This window comes from Lactuca serriola, chromosome 8, assembly GCF_051521515.1.
Source record: "Lactuca serriola cultivar US96UC23 chromosome 8, Lser_US96UC23_V15, whole genome shotgun sequence".
In the NCBI taxonomy this organism is placed as follows: Eukaryota; Viridiplantae; Streptophyta; class Magnoliopsida; order Asterales; family Asteraceae; genus Lactuca; species Lactuca serriola.
In genome coordinates, this window is record NC_136415.1 from 182,692,271 (window position 1) to 182,706,395 (window position 14,125).

The window sequence follows — 14,125 nt, forward strand, 5'->3', positions numbered from 1 at the left end:
AAGAGAAAACCCTAAAGCTATAAAGGGTGTAGGTCTCGCTTGAGTGTGTTGTAGAAAACAAGGGTCGGATCACGTGGGAATTAAAAAAAAAAAAATTCTTCGTTTTCTATATATATATATATATATATATATATATATTGGCTATTAATCACGAAATCAAAAATAATATTTAGTTCAAAAGCAATAGTATTCTTCTGAATATAGTTGTTAATATATTGTCATATATTACAGTTAATAAAGTTGAACGTAAATATGTATATATGATATTCACATACATATAAATGTGTTATGTTAATGATACTTATTTATGTAAAAATTATTTTTTTATTATTGATATATTCACGTATGAATAAAAAAACATGTCACGATGATAACATTATCATAACATATTGTTTTTATGTTAATTTATTGACATGTGAATAAATCGTTTATTCACCTATGAATGATTTTTTCTTATATAATTTAACAGTCATTGTACGTGTAATTCAACATTATACAAAAACAAACTGCATGTATTGATTCATGAAAACTATTCACATATGAATCTAACATAATAAGAATAATGAATATATTACAACATTTGCATACGAGTATAACAACTATATTGAATTCATCAATAATGTCATCTCTTTTTATCCAACTAAGCGTCAGGGACATGAACCATCCGTCAAGTGAAATGGTATTCTTGTGTTGAATTATTACCATTCCCTGTTTAACATGTAAAAATACACATCAAGAGTGTTAATAGGCATATATTGTTAGTTCATAATAATATTGATTTATTCGTATGTGAACACACACACATAGGGTTTGAATCCTTTGAAAACTCAAAGATTCGTAAAAACCCAAGAACTTCTTCCAAAATCATATTCCCCATCTTTTTTACCAATCATTAAGAGACTCATTAAAAGCTTAATTCGCTAAAAATACGTTTTTTTAAACATATTCAAAAATGCTTAAAAACCCAACAACTAAGGCCCCTAAAACTTTTTTAGAAAAAAAATCACAAAAAAGTTTTCTCTAATCTAACTATAGTGCAAAGTCGTATCTCTTTGGTTACTAAGGTCCAATAGGTTTATCGCTTTATGTTGTATATTTAGTTTATGCATTTCATTGAACAGTTGGAGTGCACGCAAGTCAACTTATATGATTGTAACAAAATGTGAAGAATGGAAGACAAGATATTAAAATTTGACAAATTTGCGAAAATGGCCCTTAGGTTGTTAAAAGTATGTGGTTTTGTTCCAAAAACGTTTGCACCGGTCAATTTTGGATACCTTGTTGTCCATAATATGTTTTCCAAATATTTGAACTTTTAGGAGAGGTGGGGTGGGTTGGATTATTTTTTGGGATTTTTTATTTAAAATAATAAATCAAACAATTAAAAAATACAAAAAATTAAAAATCAATTAATCCAATAAAAAGAAATTAAAAGAATTAATGTATAATAATTCAATAAAGTTAAAAAGAAAAGATGTAGAATTAAAAAGAATTTATTAATGTATAATAATTCAAAACAGTTTAAAAAATAATAATTAAAGAGATTAGTAATCAAATAAAATAATATTAATAATTTAAAATCATATTTATTAAATATAATAGTCCAATAAAATTGAAATTAAAAAAAAATAACTAAAACAAATTAATACTCTAATAAAGTAATATTTATGAATATATGAATATTATATGTTAGAAATAATATTTATTAATATATAATATAATCCAATAAAAAATTAATAAAATAAAAAAATTAATTCAAAAATAATTATTTAAAAGAAGTTAATAACCCAATAAAATAACATTTTTTAATATATAAATATTATATATTAAAATAATATTCATTAATAAATAATAATCCAATAAAATTAATTAAAAGAATGGATATATAATAATTCAATAAAATCAAAAAGAAGAGATGTAAGAACGGTGCCTATGGTTTGGTTAAAAAAAAAAAAAAACACAATTGCAAAACTAGTCCGTGAAGGTAAAATTGTAATTTTAAAAAAGTTAACAAGATAGGGACCAAAACCGCACAAGGTATCAAAAACTGAACGACCAATGCACCACCAAACATTTTTGGACCAAAACCACATATTTTTAACAGCCACAAGGACCATTTTTGTAATTATCTAAAAATTAAATCAAATCCAATATTATGAAAATTTTGAAGAAAAACAACTTATAATAAAAATCAGATACACAGTTTAATCACATGCAAATAATATCGATATTTAAAAAAAAAACAGCATGCTAAATATGTTTTCTAATAGATTTGACACTAAGCATTAAAAAAGAAAAAGAAAAAGAAAATTCCATCCCTGGTGTACGAACTTGAATGGTTTAAATTAAAACTACCTGCCAATAGCCCTAATTCCAATTATCATTATTGTTTTTCAAAAGTAAAGTTGGGCATAGGAGAATATGATAAGGTATTATATGCATTTGTAGACAGGTTCTTTCCAAAAAAGCTTACCTTGTACAAAAAAGGTAAAATGTTACCCATTGACAAAATGTGGTGTGTGGTGTTAATTCTTTCTAACACTAACTTTTCACTAACCTTTTAACCTTTTTCATAGGCCAATTCGGTAGCGCATCTTCAGGGTTACTCACCATTGCAACACTTCCTTTACCTATAGAACCAAGAGCACGTAAAATTGGTATCATAATTTAAAGGGTTAAATGCAAGAAATAACAACCTACTCTAATTCCTTCGTTTATTATATCAACATTATACTTTGAAAACTCTACCCAATTAATACTATATAATTCAATAGATATTTTATAAATATAAATATACCCAAATGGAAGTATGTTGGTATAATTGGGTGGATAATGTACCTTTGTTTGGCGATTTTTTGGCCTTATTGTTCTTTTGTGATGAACTCTCACTACAATTATATCCGGATCTTTGTGAAGATATTGTAATAACTCCTTGTTCTAATTTTTGTTCTGGCATCTCACACTTCCCGTTGAATGGCTTCATATAGCAAAACCTTTTAAACAATTTCAAAACAAATTATATTTTAGAGTAAATTACATTTTTGGTCAAATATGTACTTTATTCATATTATTATTATTATTATCATCATTTTCATTCTTTTTGTTGTTATTATCATTATTAATTACTATTATTATTAAAACTCCTATAAAAAACTAAAAAAGTAGAATGCAAAATACCATTCTTGAGGAAGTGTTTTGCTATCGAAATCAGCATCCAATATTCTCCATTTCCTACATTTGTTGCATTGCACCCATTCATGATCTGGTTTATGCCTTGGCCCACTTTTTATCTACAGATAGATAGATATAAACAACAAAACCAAGATTTTCAAAACCATTGAGATAGCAAATAAATATTGTTAGTTTTAACCAAGACACTACTAAGTCAATGAGTAAAAAAAGTAGGAAATTACCACATGAACTTTGTCAATATTGTTATCCAAGTAGTCATCTGCCTTTTTACTAAGCCAATCTTCAAGAAGAGCATAAGGCTCACAATCCACAAACCCTTGTTTGTTGTTATGCACCCAAACACGACCACTACCATCATCCTTCATAATTTCATAAAAACAATCCCCAAACAAACTATATATAATAACATTTTTCAAAATAAAAAGATTCAAATTTGAAATGTTAAAGCATAGAAGAGAATATACCATGACACTGGTGACATCTATGACTCCAATAATCCCATGACTCTTTTCTCCATTATGAATCATGCTCCCAACTCTTTTGTAAGCCTGTATGAATCAGCAAAAAGTTTTGGGATCAAATTAAAAAGTTGAGAATCAATTCGAACATAAAGTTTTTGGATCAAACCAAGAAGCCATCATTTATCACTAAGAATAACAAACTGAAAAAATGAAATAGTAAACAAGACGAAAACACACCTCAATCAACCTCCCATGCCAATATAAAAAAATTCCACAATTACCCTGCTCCAAATCCAACTGAGATTGTCCAAGAATCAGCTCAACTGGTTTTCCAGCTACAGAACCGTTTTCTATGCTTGTCTTGTGTAGAAATCTTGCTAGAGGCCTGCTTTTAACCTGTTTCAATAACTTTTAAATGATATCGATTGCTTCATAAAAAAAGTAAAAAATAAAAAGCAAGAAGTCCAAAATGTACCAATGACCCTTGAACATTGATCTTCATTCGTGGATCTAAGAAGATGACTTCCAAATAAGATCTGAGGGAATAGTCTAATGGAACCTGAAAACCAAATATACAATTATAAATAGAGACCAGAAATTGTGACCCCATTATAAGTTTATACTAAGAAAATTTCACCGCTATAATTGGGTAGATTTTTCAAAATATAATGTCTTGATATGGAAAAAAAAATTGAACCACAATGCTATGATTGAATTAATATCTGAAAGAGCAATGCCTTAATAAGAAAAAAAAAAGTTAAAAACAATGCTTTAAGAGTAAGAAAAAAAGTCAAACCTCTCGAGTCATCTGGCCAAGGCGAGAACGGGGCCTACGTGAACGTAAAAATATGTCACCTTGATGAAAAGAACTTCCACCACTCATCCCATCCACCCAGTCTAATGAATATTTTGATCCCCATTCATCTAAATTCCATATGTATATTTGAGTCCCAGTTCCATTTCTTTTAAACAAGCCTGCTTTTTGGCCAATAAAATATTCATTGAATGGTGAAAATTCCTTTATGGAATTCAAATTGGCCTTTGACAGAGCTTCAGTCTGGATATTTGTATCCAGTTCCATGTATTGTCCTTTCCTTGAATAGGTTATAATTGGGATCTCTATAATCTGTTGCAAGAAATTCAGATAACAAAATAGGTAAATATAACTAACACAAAACACTATTTCTTCCTCAACAGACTAAATGAAGTCTGAAATTATCAAAGTACATACATCTTTTCCTTCATTTAGTGATTGTGAAAGAAAGGCAATTGATCTGGAGTTTGTTGTCTGTGTAAGAACCAATGCATCCCTACCAAGTCTCATTGTTCCAGTCTAAAACAAAATAATATAAATGAAAGGGTTTAAGTGGAAGAAATAGCATTTCAATCTTTTCATTTTCATATAAATTAATGAAGGAAGAAATACCTTAAATCCAACACCATATCTTCCTATATAATTTGGATCATCAGTATCAGGTTGCTTCCGACCAAATGACACCATTCTCATAATCTCATCATGACTCATCCCACTTCCATCATCTACAACTGCCAGCATTGGAATTTCTTTTCCAGCAATGTTTGAATATATCATGTCAATTGAAATATCCAATCTGATCATTATAAACATTATTATATTAGAAATAGTTAAACACAAGAAATAGCAATATACTTTCATTTTATTTGTTTGTTATAACATCCCTCTTTCATTTTTTTCCCTATAACAAAAAAAAATGAAAGGCTTACATTGCTGCTTTGGCATCTCTTGAATTGTCTACAAATTCAGCAATGGCACCAAAGATCCAGTCAGAATGGGTTTGACCAAGTGTTTTCAAGTAGCTTGGATGGGCAGACACGTAATTTTTCCCAGGAACAGGAACATTTTGCAATGTTGCACTGACTCCTGATCTGCTACAAGTTTCATCTCTCAACTGAGAGCCTTTGTTATTTCCAAGACTCTGATCAGAGGTACGATCAGGAGAGCCTTCACTGTCAATTTTGCTACCAGGAGGGTCTTTATTGTAAACTTTGCTACCAGAAGGGTCTTGATTGTCAATTTTGGAATTACGAGGGTCTTGTTTGTCAACTTTGCGATTAGCCAACCCATCATTCACACTCCTGAGATCTGCGCAGAAACAAGGCAAAAACGAAATGAAAAAATAAATCAAATCAAAAGCCATATTTTCACCAATTATGGTGAATAATGATGATGTATATGTTTTGTTTATGCATATGCTTTGTTTCTTATGAATATCGAGTGAAATTGCTAGTCCTTTGATAGAGATGACAACAGATAAATATAAAAATAATCAAAAGAGGGTTTGCATTAGAATGCCTCCTAAAGCATCACATTCAATTTCAAATGGTTTGGAAAAATCAAGAAGGGTGGGGAGAGGTGCAGTCATTGTAGTCTTTAGGAGATTGAACGCACGGGTCCCCAAATAACAGCGTCTTTCTTTGTTAATTCGGTTAGTGGCCGCACCATTTTACCATACCCACAAATGTATTCTCTCTAGTATCATGTGAGGCATAAGGATCCACACTCTTCTGGCATTTTTGGAATGGGCCCCTCTTGTATCCTATGAGGCCCAAGAACCACGTACTCCTTTGGCCAATCTTGTATCATGTGAAGCCCAATAATCCATGTACTGCTTTGGCATTTTTGGAATGAGCCACTCTCGTATCATGTGAACCCGAGAATCCACGTACTCCTTTGGCCTCTTTGGAATGGGCCACTCTTATATCATGTGAAGCCCAAGAACCACATACTCCTATGTTACTTTTGGAATGGGCCACTCTTGTATCCTGTGAGGCCCAAGAACCACGTACTCCTTTGGCATTTTTGGAATGAGCTATTCTTGTACCCTGTGAGACCCAAGAACCATGTACTCCTTTGGCATTTTTGGAATGAGCCCAAGAACCACGGTACTCCTTTGACATTTTTGGAATAGGCCACTCTTGTTTCATGTGAAGCCCAACAATCCTCGTAGTTCTTTGGCATTTTTGGAATGGGCCACTCTTGTATCTTATGAGGCCCAAGAATCCACGTACTTCTTTGGCATTTTTGGAATGGGCCACTCTTGTATCATGTGAAGCCCAAGAATCCACGTACTCTTTTGGCATTTTTGGAATGGGCCACTCTTGTATCTTATGAGGCCCAAGAATCCACGTACTTCTTTGGCATTTTTGGAATGGGCCACTCTTGTATCATGTGAAGCCCAAGAATCCACGTACTCTTTTGGCATTTTTGGAATGGGCCACACTTGTATCATGTGAAGCCCAAGAATCCACGTACTCTTTTGGCATTTTTGGAATGGGCCACTCTTGTATCCTATGAGGCCCAAGAATCCACGTACTTCTTTGGCATTTTTGGAATGGGCCACTTTTGTATCATGTGAAGCCCAAGAATCCGCGTACTCTTTTGGCATTTTTGGAATGGTCCACTCTTGTATCCTGTGAGGCCCAAGAATCCACGTACTTCTTCGGCATTTTTGGAATGGGCCACTCTTGTATCATGTGAAGCCCAAGAACCACATACTCCTTTGGAATTTGTGAGGCCCAAGAACCATGTACTCCTTGGCATTTTTGGAATGGGCCACTCTTGTATCCTGTGAGCCACAATTTCACACATATCGACTTAATGGACCCCTGATTTTAGATTGATCCTTGAAACAATATTGGGAGAAATAAAGTGTGTCTAACAATTCTTCAGCGACAGGTATTGGGTATTTATCGAGGATTGTTACACGGTTCAGGGCTCTGTAATCAATACACAAACGCCAAGTGGAGTCTTTCTTTTTCACAAGGATACCCAGACTTGAGAATGTACCTTGACATTACGCGAATTATTCCTCTTGTGAGCATTTCATCCACTTGGTTTCTGAATTTCATTCTTCTGCAAATGGGTCGAACACGGATAGGGCCATGGCCTTCATGAAGGTTCTAGGTGGTGATAGGCCTCGAGGGGAATTGGAGTAAGATGATATCCAACTGAACAGTTGAGCTCACTGAGAAGGTTGAAGTTGTGTGTGGGGAGGATATGCCACATAGTTGGATGGGAGACCCTTGATCCCATAAGCGCATCTTTTGACTTCTCCGGTTAAAAATCACGTCTCCTAGAGTGCCTAGCCAACCCAAGCAATGCTAAGTATGTTATCCGTAAACCATGACATCTACTTGGCAAGAATAGAAGCCTAGTGTGATTAGAATTCCTTTGCAAACTTCAAACATTTTTCCTCGGTTGTCATCGCTTAAACATAGTACAAGGGGTCGGCTTGGTGTAATGTCAAAGGAAGTAGGAAGATAATGTGAGGTTAGACATGAATGTGTTGACGTTTTTCTAAGGACATGTCTAATTGGAGGACGTGGAGGCTTTATACTCTGGGTAGTGTAGTATACGTCCTAGTTTCGTTTCATATGTTTTGTTTTGCTCTTTATACACATACATGTATACATGTAAGTAATAGTGATGATAATGGATATAAACAATAAATATAAGATACATAAAGTACACAATGAAGGGACAACTAACCAAATTTGACATGATTATGGCTTCTAGGAATAGTATCTTCATGCATATACATCACGATAGCATGACCATATTCTTCATCATGCGAGGAAGGAATAATATACAACTTACAATTTTCAATTCTTGCTAGAGCCGCCTTCAAAAGCATCATCGGTCGGTAAGAACATGACAAAAGAAAGAAAATAAATACTTTTTACTACTTGTTTGATGACTAAAATGCCCCCCTAAGGAATAAATCCAACTTATGGGTAAAAAACATACCAAATACAGAACATTGTAGCTACTTGTGATAAAGAGTACTTAAAATGTCGCATAATGAGCTAAGTCCAAAAAATTCCTAAAAGGGTGCTTGGGATTTGCTTATTTAAACAACTTATGTTTATTTGTAAAAGTGTTTATTAGCTTTTCCAGCGTTAAAATAGAGATTTATTAAAAGTGTTTGGATTAGATCATCCGGTATCAAAACGTAATAAGTTGATAAGTTGTTTTTTAGTGTTTGGCAATTTCTGCCTATAGATGTAAAATGACCAATAAGGGTAGGATATAGATAGACATATAGTTACAATAGGGTTAATAAGGTAAATTGGTGTAAATAAGTCGAAAGCTATTTTAAATAAGTTAGAACACATTAACTTAATAAAAACTCCTTATTTAAGCCAATAAGCACTTTTATTTTTAATCCATCCAAACACTAAAAACTGCTTATTAGACGTGCCAAACCACAATAAGCTAATAAGCACCCTAAACAAGCAATCTCCAACACACCCTAAATTAACCACTTACGCATGTTTTCTACGAATTATTATATTAACATGTATGCATGTCATGTCAACAATATATAAAGTAATGTGCTCATAAGCTTTATAGCAAATTGAATCTATTAACTTTAAAATTCCAATAATTATTACTTCAAATTTGTAGAAAGAGCCTTATGGTCAATGTTGCAATGGTGAATGCTTTTTAAAATAAATGACAATAAACATGCAAGCAAATTATTAATTTGAAAGATATGGTCAATGTTGCAAAACTCACTAGACACTAATTGAACGGTTGACTAGGGTAAATTGTAAAGTAAGTAATTTTGGAATAACAATATCTATGACAAATATCTTAAGGCGGGTAAGTTCTTGAAATTTTTTACTTTTTTGTACTTTAAGTAAACTTTGACTCTTGAACAAGTTTGACTAAGTTCCCCTTAGACCAATTTGGTCTGAATTTAACCAATCCAAGTAATTTGACTATTTGACTGAGTTTCTATAAATCACCTCATTTAATGACCAAGTTCCAAGTAGGCTCCGAATACTCGACCAAGTAGGATGCATTTTGCAACACAGGATATAGTAAGACAAGTATAGATGGAACATACGCAAAATATCCTAACTTTAATTTTTTTACGAAAATAACAAAATAGAGACTATAACACAACTACAAGATCTTATGGGAGACAGTCTGGACTAACAAGTACCAAACATAGAAAGGATAGAATGAAACATGCTTTGGTACGGGTACACGTATGTGGTACGCAATTCGCTAGGTCCCTAAAATTCGGTACGAGGGTGGGTAGGTTTATTTCGGTACGTTTCGAGACGTTGTGGTACGATTTACCAATATTGTGGTACCATGTACCAAAATTCAAAACATATTAGACAAAAACTTAAAACTTGATTTTATATTTGTAATAAGTAATCAGGATTCAAAAATCAAAAAAAAAAGTATGAAATCTGATTTTTGATGTTCTGCAAGTTAAATCGAATGAAAAATGGCAATTGAATGAAAATATCGATGGAAGGGAAGCAAGTCAAATTGAATGAAGAATGGCAATTGAATGAAAATATCGATGGGTCTGATTCCAAGGGTCGCTCATTACATGAGCCGTTACTGAGAAACGGCAAAGAAATCAATTGACCCTTCAAATTCCGGCTCATGTACCCAATTGATTGAAAACACGTTTTGGAATCTGGCAAATCACGATCTGAATAGCATCAAGTACGTCCGAATTGCAAATTGGGAACGCCAATTTCAGATTTGGAAATGTGATCGAGAGCGTCCGTCCCCGGTACACGTTCGTACCGTGTTTTGGTACGTGCGAATTGGTACGTAGAACGCACCCCTCCTAGCGATTTATGTGACTATGAAATGAAGTCCTAGTTGAAGAAATCTTAGCAAGAAAATAATGACAACCCACAAAAAAAGAGTAAAAGAATGAAAGCTAATGTATATCTCCTATAACACTATTAAATCATAATGACAATTAACCTTAAAGGTATCTATAAAATGTTGGAAGCGCAAACAACTAATAAACAAATGGAAAGTGTTTTTCATTATCAACATAAAGTATAGTGTTTAATTGTTGATAGGTGAGAAAAAATATCCGCATGTAACATTCCATAAAGGCACAAAATAAACAATAATTGCAAGTTCGTACCTTTTTATATTGTTTCAAGAATCGCATGAACGTGTGCCACTCTTCCTTTTGATACATATTCTCGCTAACTGGTTGAATATGAGTGCTAGATAATCCAATGGGAAGATACACTTGCTTGATAATTTCATTAATATCCCAAATCCCATTACTGCAAAAATAGTCATTAACCAATTAAAATACAAGTACATGGGTTGATAGTCACCAACTCACCATCTAGTTATATTAAGGTTTCCATAAAAATCTTTAAACGATTAAATAACCCTTAGCAAAGGTTGTAACTTTTACTTGTTTACCTAAAATAGATCAATTCCGATTTATATTTTAAATAAATTTAAATAGCCGGCTAAAAGATGAAACAGATCAAATAGGTCAAATGTCACCCAAAATATAAAGCTTCGAAAAAATAAACAAAAAAGTTTAGGTGGGCCAAGACAAAATAGAGGTGATAAGAGTGATAAATACATTGCTATTGATGGTTCTGAGCATCTGATTCGACAAATGATTTTCGCATCCTTCCTTAGCATAACATAACATTGAAAACCATCCATAGATTCTGTGCAAAATGAATGAATTGTTAGACACAATACTAGATCTTGAAACATGTAACAACACCATGTACATATTACATGGTATAATAACAATAATTCATGTTTAATCAATAGCATAAGCAGAAACAAATAATATGCACACTATTATGTTGTGGCTTGTGTAACAAATCTGTCATCATGGAAACTGCAACATAGTAATTGAATATGTCAAAGTACATGATAATATAGTAAAACCACAATAAAAAAATATATGAAAGTAAAACAAAAGAAATAGACTAAGTGGGGCTACTTTCGAGAGAACCCCTCTTTTAGAAAAATCTGGAATTAACCAATTCCAGTTTTTCAGTTTTGTGGGTCAAGAACACCACGTTTGCCAACCCCAATACCCCCCAAAACTAATGCAGAACAGCCGGAAAAACAAAAACAAAAAGAAAACCCTAAAGTTACCCACACCACGAACTGTAAGACAGAATACAATTACAAACCCTAACCCAAAAATACAGCCTAAACTCAGAATCAATACATTCTCCAACTAGCCAAACCCACAATCCAAACTTTATGAAGTTTGTATATACTGATCAGAGTAAAACCCTTGCAGATCGCATAAAATAGAGTATGTTAGTGTGTTTACCGTAAACTTCAAAAACGCAATGGTAATCGCATCAAAGTCCAGTAAAGTCAATGCAAAATCTAACGGAAGAAGCGGAGGAATATGCACCGGCGTCGGAATGGCGAGCGACGACAGAAATGTGGCGAAAACTGATAACTACCGAAGGACGAGGTCAAGTACTCTCGTGAAGGTGAAGGGACTAGAGACATGGGCATAAGAGGCGGAGAGCCTCCCCTACTTATTATATATAAAAGTGCCTTTGTAACTTTCAGAAATTACGGTAATGCCAGAAAACTTTTCTTCAACCATGATATATACTGATATATTAATGAGGTTAAATTAAAGGGAAAATTACTTTTAAAGGGTAACAAAGTATTAGACTTGTATAAAAAATACCATTGAACTTTTTTTTGTACATATATCACCAATCAACTATAGCTTCTGTACACATATGGCTATTAAACTTCACCTTTGTTCAAAAAATATCATTATGTTACCGGTAATAGTAGGTCGCCAGCCACGTAACATGCCACGTAGCATACCATGTGGCTGCTGACGTGGATTTTATTGTATATTATGTACACATTATACCATTAAACTATTTTTTGTACACATTATACCATTAAACTATTTTTTGTACACATTATACCTTTAAACTTTTTTTTGTGTACATTTTACCATTAATCTTATATAATTTATTCAAAAAATACATATTTTTACATAAAGTGGGTTTTCCATCACCCATTGTGACTCCCTGATTTTGTAAGGTTTGAGGGAAACGGTTTGTTTTTTACAATGAACTAAGGACTTTCTTTTACAACTACATTGTGAATTTATGTTGGTCATACATCAATTGAAACCCACAAGGTTTGAACTTAAGACTTTTATCTGGAGCGGCGAAAAAATATTCAATTGTTCATTATTTTAGCTAATGTCTAGCAAACATATTCTTATAAATCATTTTCTTAGGAAACTACGTTTGAGGCACACTTATAAACTCATGAAACATTTTGTACATGTTACCTTATTATAATCCCCCCTCTTCTTGATTATGGTTGATGATTAAAAAAATTCATTGAAATTATGTCGTTGTTTACCGATAGGAAAATGACTTATAATGATAAGTTTACTAAAATTTAGAAAATTAGTAAAATCCACATCAGGTGATGGGAAACCTACTTTTATGTAATGATATGTATTTTTTGAAATGATATTTTTTTCAATAAATTATATAAAGTTAATGGTAAAATGTGTATAAAAAAAGTTTAATGGTAAAATGTGTACAAAAAAAAGTTTAATGGTATAATGTGTACAAAAAATAGTTTAATGGTATAATGTGTACATAATAAACAGTAAAATCCACGTCAGCAGCCACATGGCATGGCACGTGGCATGCTACGTGGCTAATGACCTATTATTATCAGTAATATAATGGTATTTTTTGAACAAAGATGAAGTTTAATGGTCATATGTGTACAAAAGCTATAGGTGATTGGTGATATGTGTACAAAAAAAAGTTCAATGGCATTTTTTATACAAGTCTAATACTTTGTTACCCTTACAAGTCATTTTCCACCGACATTAGTTAACCTTCTAAAGATTTAGCAAGAAAATAAATGAAGTGGCAAGATCACAAGAAAAACTAAGAATGCTTTTCCTTAAGAAAAAATAGATCGTTTTCTGAGGAAAAAAAATCTAAGAAAAATAAGAAGTTTGAAAACACGTTTAGTTCAATAATCTTTTTAAGTTTTTCGTAGAAAATGAAAATTTTCTGTTAATTCTCATTTTATCTTAAATTTATAAATATATATATCGAATTCCCCTCGTTCGAAGAGTAGGGACCAAGTTTCGTTCAGATCTTTTAAATATGAGTTCTGTCTTTTACGTTCTTTATATACATGTGTAGCTATCAACGAGATCTACAACTTTTGTTTATACTCCGTCGGCTAATTTTGACTTTATTGTTAAAGTTATATTTTAACAGGCTTAGATTGTTAGTGTCCGATAAAAATTCATAGTTGTATCATCCGACGTACGTTTTCGACTGTCTTTTTATAGTTAAACTTTTATTAACGAGATCTTCAATTTTTGTTTAGATTGTTTCGACTAAAAACCAACCGATCTAAAACTCGATTTTTAAGTTGTTATACTGTTATGCTGAATCTTAGAAAAATCACAACTTCCTCTAATGAAGTCAGATTTATACGTTCTTTATATGCATACACTCGGTTTGACGACTACCACAACTTTTGTTTAGACCGCTTAGGCTAACAAGTAATTTATCAAAATTTTACTTATTTTCGTTACGCAAAGCTTAGAGCCTCATATTCATAGTAATTGAATTTTCAAAAATCACATTTTATA

General features: G+C 32.4%; 1 protein-coding gene across 1 annotated transcript; it reads right to left on the minus strand.

Moving 5' to 3' along the window:
• Positions 1-491: 491 nt before the first annotated feature.
• Positions 492-11,980, minus strand: LOC145065609 (uncharacterized). Its single transcript, XM_079012638.1, has 16 exons — positions 11,783-11,980; positions 11,066-11,156; positions 10,604-10,751; positions 8,182-8,314; positions 5,397-5,775; positions 5,080-5,263; positions 4,885-4,986; positions 4,450-4,779; positions 4,129-4,212; positions 3,891-4,049; positions 3,657-3,740; positions 3,414-3,551; positions 3,178-3,290; positions 2,839-2,993; positions 2,558-2,630; positions 492-708 (listed from the first exon to the last, which is right to left on the minus strand). Exons 2-16 carry the CDS (start codon positions 11,149-11,151, stop codon positions 699-701), a joined length of 2,178 nt encoding a protein of 725 aa, XP_078868764.1. The 5' UTR covers positions 11,152-11,156; positions 11,783-11,980; the 3' UTR covers positions 492-698.
• Between the last annotated feature and the right edge of the window lie 2,145 nt (positions 11,981-14,125).

Coding starts and splice junctions, on each gene's coding strand:
- LOC145065609 (XM_079012638.1), bottom strand. CDS start 11,151: ATGGATGGTTTTCAATGTTATGTTATGCTAAGGAAGGATGCGAAAATC. Junction 10,752..11,065: donor TCAGAACCATCAATAGCAAT/GTATTTATCACT, acceptor CTATTTTTGCAG/TAATGGGATTTGGGATATTA. Junction 4,050..4,128: donor TCAATGTTCAAGGGTCATTG/GTACATTTTGGA, acceptor TTATTGAAACAG/GTTAAAAGCAGGCCTCTAGC.